Consider the following 7,126-nt stretch of genomic DNA (forward strand, 5'->3'; position numbering starts at 1 on the left):
TAGATTAGAGTCATAGACTCACATGGAGAAACCTAGAAAAAAACTTCCTTCTTAATGTAAACCTTAAAAAGGTATGAATGACCCTTTAATACAATGGAAAAATTTACAATTCACACGCCTGGTAACACCATGCAAGAAGTAGCATAAGTTGAAGAAAAGTCTAACAAGATGCAGTAATCTTCACAAAGACAGAAGTAAAATTTAACAAAAACTTGAGCGTGTATACTCTTTCTATTGATGGAAATTGGTATTACATAGGGTATATAACCTGTATAGTACGTTTTAATGTACAATTAATCTGCATGAATAGGAAAGAATGGACCTGAATACTAACTATACTCTATCCTTCGGATAACAAACAAACAAAAAAATCCGGTAACAAGGAGGAAATCTCCAAAGTAACCAAAAGAAACACAAAACCTTTTTTTTTACAAACAGAAGTGATGGAGAAGAGCCAGAAGGGCACAGAAGAAAAGCTCAATCATCTTCGCGGAGGATCAACAATTGGATTCATTTCTATTTCTCCAGTCCAAGAGTCTCCTAAGTTTCTGAACTTCTCTCCTTCCCTTGCAATTTGAATATCACGAGGTCTAACATGCTGAATGAAAGCTTTGACGATAAAACGAGGAGCAAGTGCAGCTACTGTTATGCCAAGCAAGCACAACCAGAATTTAGCTTCACCGGCTGCATGGAAAATGGCCCTGCAAAAATGATTTTACATGTAAATCAGTCTCTACTTCTCTGACTTGATAAGTTGGTCAGCATAAATCAAGAGAATCCTAAAAGTTTCCTACTTGAACTGGAAAGATGTGAAGAATATTTGAGACCAGCAGAGTGATCTTACCAGTATCCAGGTAGAAATGTCAGAGTGTCGATGACCATGACACAAATGAAAGTGGCTATTATAGAACCCCAAATTGCAGCATGAGTAATCCAAGACCAACGGATCACATCCATTGCTAAATGTATATTGACCAAAATAACAACAGCAAGTGTCCATAGGTCACCAATGCTTGAGATATCAACATCACTTTCCCAGTATGCTAGAAGAGGTACAAAGAAGGCCACTACACTTTGCCATAAGGTGTCAATCATGGTTACCCAAAATAATTTCTTATTATAGCTCTCTTGCCTTTGTCCAGCACCGTAGAGTTGCGGATACTTCATAAGAGTTACTCTACTTAGATCCTTATCAAGAATCCCAACAACTATTGTAGGCAACGCAGTATAAATTATGGAGAATAACATGCTGCTCCAGTCAGTTATGGCAGTGGTCAAAGTGAAAGCTGTAAAAAGTGCATACCTGAGTACAATAATTAAAGAAAAGGTCAGCTGGTGCTCACAGGAAAATTCACAGAAATTATTTCACAAATGCATGCTTAGGTTTTCTCCATTATGGACCACTAACAATCTACATGCAACTTTAGTCAGACATTTCAAACAATCTGGCTAATGCCCCTGCATATATTACACATTTACAACTTAACTCTTCATCACTATTTTCCAACTCGATTGTCACCAGCCATTAAGTGAATATTTTAAGCTATGTTTCTTTTTTAAACTTGGAAAGGTTCAGTGCTAATGCCTAAGCATATATTCCTCAATTCCTAGAAATAGTGAGAAACATAAGAGAGATTGATTACTTTTATGGAATACAAAATCCAGAATTGTACCCTTGCTACAAGTACACTTACCAGAACAAGACAAAAACAAAGATAGCATTTCTGTAGAAGTTGTATAATATCATGTAGCCCATTCGTTGATAATTCCAATGTCCATGAACCAACAGAAGAGGGACCAAGAATCTGAATTGGCCCATTGCAAAATCTGATGCCATCACAGCTTGACGTCCCTCTTGGCCACTTATACCAATGCCCACATCAGCCATTTGGATCATTGACACATCATTTGCACCTGTAACCATAACCATGAATTTTAGATCAGTATTGCTTTAGACTGTACAGCTCTTAGTGCCCGTCAAAAAGAGTAATAACACTTACCATCCCCAATTGCGAGTGTCATGTCATCTGTGTGGTTCTTTATGAGAGCAACAATTCCAGCTTTCTGTAATGGGGCCACCCGACAACAGAGTACAACAGAACAATAACTGGCCAACTGGAATAGCTGCATTCAAACAATAAACAGTTTTAAACAAAGAGCGTATGCAAATGTACCGGTGTACTTATGTAATTTATATTAGAGAGAGAGAGAGAAGTTTAAGATGTACAAGCATTACCAGTTCTTCAAGTTCGCTGTCAAGGACATAAACAAGGCTTGTCCCATCAATGATTAAACCAATTGGACTTGCTCCAGCTTCAGTATTTTCCTCCTCATTATGTGACATCAGAGTTGCACACCTAGTCAGGGAAGCTTCCAAAGACCTTTTACATGACTCCCTAGATTTGTTATTTATCACAATCTGAGTCATATTGCTCGTTAAAAGTTTCGAGGAATAGCCAATTGATATTGCAGTTTCTTGCTTGTCCCCAGTCAAAACCCAAACTTTAATGCCTGCCACTCTTAAGGACTCAATTGCTTCTGGAACACCTTTCTGCAATTTATCTTCAATACCAGAGGCACCTAAGATGGTGAGGTTCTTTTCTACGTTGCCAGCTACTTTCCGAAGTAAAGCTGCCCTACCAATCACAGCAGTGTTTGCTGCCTCGTAAGAAGACTGCCATTCCTCGAATTCAGAAGCACTCATTTCTCTCATTCCAATTACAAGGGTTCTGAGACCCATTGAAGAATAAGAGTGTAGATGCAGTTCTGTTGCTCGTACTACATTCGAGTTAAATGATTTATCAATGACACCAAACATGGATGTATCAGCACCTTTTACAAACACTTTAACTGTGTTGTCGGGGCAGCCTAGTATTACTGACATCCTCTTCCGATCACTGTCAAATTCATGTAAGCCCAGTACATTGAACCTGCAACCATGAAAGGGGGATTAGACTGTGTTGTAGGTAACTAAAACAACATAGCATCAGGAACAGTAAGATATGAGAGTTATATCATAGATCTGCTCGTGCTAGAGACTTCTTTCCAATATCTAAAGGTTCAAATTTCCATCAGTAAAATGAAAAGAAGGCTGACCAATACACAGCTAAAATGGAAGAAGATAGAATTGCGACTGCAGGACTGTGTGCACTCACAAGTTTATACTGAGTATGATAATCATATATGCTATTGACTAGCTATTTTACGAACTTAAAGCTTCAAACATCCACAATATCGATTGAATTTCCTAGTAATCAGTAATGCTAGTTGCTGAGCATTTAAAGTAACACATGCCAAACTACCATAGCAAGATAGTACTTGTACCTCCAGTAGGAAGAGAGAAATACAAGAGTTGAGGAATGGAAAAAAACTCAGCTTAAAATTACCTTTGTCTTTCTCCTTGAACATCTATTACTATATGGCCTGATGTTCTCTCAATGAGCATAAACCCATAAGCAGCAGCAGCATAAACCAATGCCTGCTCATCCGGAGACTCCCCTTGGTAATCCACCAACTTCAAAGCCGGATCAGATGTCCCCACATTAAGAGGGACGATAGTGTTGCAAGCAGCTAATGCAAGGAAAAAATCATGAACATGTTTCCCTTCATCTGAATGCTTCCCACTTTTTGATATATTCGAAAGCACTGGATCAACCTTCACCTGCATTTTGGGCCTTAAAACCTGACCATCCACTAACCAAATAAAGAAAGAAAATATAAGTTTCACTGAGTTATAAAGCACTCTCAAAAAGTAAAGGTTTTTTTTCTTTGTCTAGAAGGGGAGGGAAGGGGGGGTGTAGAAGATGACGGAAAGTTGCAGCACCTTGAGCAGAGTACCCAGCTGGTTCTTCTTGAGAATCTAATTTACCACTGCCATAATCTACCCCCCAAATGCTTGCACATTGGAATTCCATCTTGTTCTCAGTTAAGGTACCGGTTTTGTCAGAGAAAACATATTTTATTTGGCCCAGATCCTCATTTATGTTAAGAGCCCTGCACTGGAATCTTGAGTTTGAGGCTTCATCAAACATTCGATTATCTTGGATCATAAAGTAAGCCTGACCAACACGAACAAGCTCCATAGATATGTACAGTGATATAGGGATCATAATCTGGTAGACGATAACTGACATCAGAAAAGTAAACACTATTTCCAGTCCCCAGCCATAATAATTGTAGTCTTCAACTTTGTCTTCTGAGAAGTCCAATTTCCTGTAAAACTGGATGCTATTCAACTCATCCTTGTGGCGCCTCAACCAAACACCGGCACAAATGGAGACAAGAGTACATAATGCAACAAGGAAGAAAGAGAGGATAATGATCTCCCTGTTCATGCGGGTCTCAAGACGGCTCCTTTTTGATGGAGCCCCAGAGTTGTTGAGCATAGCTTTAGTTTCCCTTCCAGCATAAACTGCAACTCCAATAGCCCAACTAGTGTTCTTGAGCTCACAGCCACGGAGGATTATATTTGAAGGTCCAAGAGAAACACGCTTCCCGTCTATTTCCATATTAGCATGAAAACCGTAAATGTTCCTATTTGGTTTCTCACATTTGATCACCCCACTAATTCTCTCTCTTTCCGGCATCTTCATTTGCGTCTCCTGCTTTGCATATCGCGTCTTCAGATTTGATTCACCGTCTAAATTAATAGTCTGGATATAGGCGACCCCAGTGGTGTCACTTGTCGAGAGCAATACCATATCACAAGGAATGGTACCACTTGATGAAATTTTGATGATTTCACCCACTCTTATGTCTTTCCATTTTTTCTCTTGAAACTGACCATCCATCAACACCAATGCCAACCGGTTATTTTCAATACGGTCGGAGCGGTGACGCCTATAATCCTCATAGGCATCCTTAACTGCTGTAACTAATAGCACAAAAGCCAATGGAAGAATCGAAGCTCCTCGGCCAAAGACAGCCAACATAGGAAGCTGATTAAGAATAGCAATCACCAGAAAGTAGATATATGCAACTCTATGGAACTGCTCAAACAGGTTTCGAGGCAAGAATGTCAGAATAGAGTATTTCGCAGTCCTAATAGAATTCCCTGAAAATTCAAACTTGTCATTGGTCTTTTCAGGATCATTTAAATAAATAACTCTAGAATCCTCATCACTAATCTCTTTTTGAGACGTTCCATACCCCTCGGAGTCAGCACCCCGTGACCCATATCTCACGGCTTTTGATCCTAAATCACCAAAATTTACCTCCCGGACAGAGCCCCCAACAGAGGCCTTTGACCTATTGGACGAAACACTCCTCAAAGAGGATGAGTTCATCATAATGGAATCAGCAACTGTAGAATTCTCCATATTATTAGTTGAATCCAGCACATAAGGCAATCTAAGGTTATGAAGGGCAGATGGTTTGAACAGATCAGCAGCAGCAACAACAACAACAACAGGTGTATAAGGAATCTCTTCAATTCTTGGGGAAGGAATTAACAGAGGCTGCTGTTGAGAGACTATGATCTCAAGATCACAGACCCCTCCAGCAAAAAATCACTCCAAAAATTTCAAAAACTCAAGCGACTGTGAATTGCCAAATCCAATTTAAACCAAAATCACCACAAAACTACCAAATTCAATCCAAGCCCAGATGCTGATCTTAGCAGCTCAACAACAAACTAAAAAAATAATCAAACCCCAGAACAACAACACCACAAAAATTTTATGTCTAGAATCTTACAGTATTCTACAACTAAAGTCAACTATCAAGAGACACTTCAAAAACCAACAAAAAAATACAATCTTTACAGCAAAAAGAATATATCTGAATAAAAATACAAAAGGGGTCTTCAGCTATAGATGTAAATCAGAACAACTTACTTGAATATTATGTGTAATAGAGGAATATAGAGAAGAAATGAAGCTGAGACTCTTTTGTTTATGTGAGGTGGAATGAGAATAATAATTTGTGAAATTGGTATATAAGTGAAGAAGAAATTCAAAGGTCAAAGGCATTGTAGAAGCTGTTCTTGTTTGAAAAATGGGGAGCGAAAAGAAGAGAGGGGGGTGTAGGGTGGTTGGGGGGGTGAGGGCCGGGGGGGGGGGGCGAAATTTACAAGAAACTGGGAGGAGTCGTTAATGGTAGGCGACAAATAGGAAAATCAAAGAAAAAGAAATAGAAAATTAAGAGGGAAATGGTTATAAAAGTATACAAAGATAGAAAATTAGGCTATTTTATTGAAGTTCTAGAAGGAAGGCTGCTGCTGAAAGAACATTTTCTACAGGTGTTTATACAGTGAACAAAAGTGTCTCTGATCCTATATTAACATGATTGATTAAACGAGATTATTTGCTTGAATTTTTTTTTTAAAAAAAAAAAAAAAAGAGGAAAAGAATTTTTCTGAAATGTTGTAAAAATATTTTCCAAATAAAGTTTCTGTTTAAGTTTTTCCCAAGAAGTTCTTTAAATAAGTGGTTTGGTAGTGTTATTCAAAAGAAAAGTTTTTTTTATCATTAATAAAATACGTCATTGATCCTCAAAAGAAATCCTATTATAACTATCCAAACAACTTCTTTTCCCAATTTTTTTATTTCAAATGTACTTTTTCTAAAAGTTGGCCAATAAAACACTGCAAAGCAAAATTATTATTAAAAAATGATGATATAATATTTTCTTATTTCCCGGCTTACGCTAGGAAAGAAGCAAGTGGATGGGACTAAATGGTGGATCAGCGCATCTCATGATTATTATAATTACTAGTATTAGTACCCGCGCGATGTGCGGACACAAATCATGTCGTGTTGTGATTTTGATTATTTAAATTATGTATAAATAACTTTAAAATATAAACCTTCCAGATAAAATTTATTAATAATCATTAGATATTAATTAAGAAGCAAGTCATGAAACCATTTCGCAAATCTCATAATGGATAACTTGTTTTCTTTTTCTATATTTATATAATCCAATAGGTTAATTTTAGTACTTGAATTTCGTTTCGTTATCAATATTAAAAATTACTAACTATGTCATGTGGTGATTTGTCTCGTTTGAACATATTAAATTATATTATTTTAATAAAATTTTCAGTATTAGTTTATTTTTTATCTCAAGCTTTAATAAGTCTTATTCTTTTAAATTTTACACAATTTTTTTTCGTTCTTTGCTTATA

The 7,126-nt window shown here is 37.3% G+C and overlaps 1 protein-coding gene across 1 annotated transcript; it reads right to left on the bottom strand.

The window, feature by feature from the left end:
• Window positions 1-200: 200 nt before the first annotated feature.
• Window positions 201-6,017, bottom strand: LOC104236077 (phospholipid-transporting ATPase 1). The gene is made up of 7 exons (XM_009789940.2): window positions 3,824-6,017; window positions 3,387-3,693; window positions 2,237-2,930; window positions 2,001-2,124; window positions 1,695-1,914; window positions 845-1,303; window positions 201-701 (listed from the first exon to the last, which is right to left on the bottom strand). Exons 1-7 carry the CDS (start codon window positions 5,316-5,318, stop codon window positions 482-484), a joined length of 3,519 nt encoding a protein of 1,172 aa, XP_009788242.2. The 5' UTR covers window positions 5,319-6,017; the 3' UTR covers window positions 201-481.
• Between the last annotated feature and the right edge of the window lie 1,109 nt (window positions 6,018-7,126).

This window comes from Nicotiana sylvestris, chromosome 1 (assembly GCF_000393655.2).
Source record: "Nicotiana sylvestris chromosome 1, ASM39365v2, whole genome shotgun sequence".
Lineage (NCBI taxonomy): Eukaryota > Viridiplantae > Streptophyta > Magnoliopsida > Solanales > Solanaceae > Nicotiana > Nicotiana sylvestris.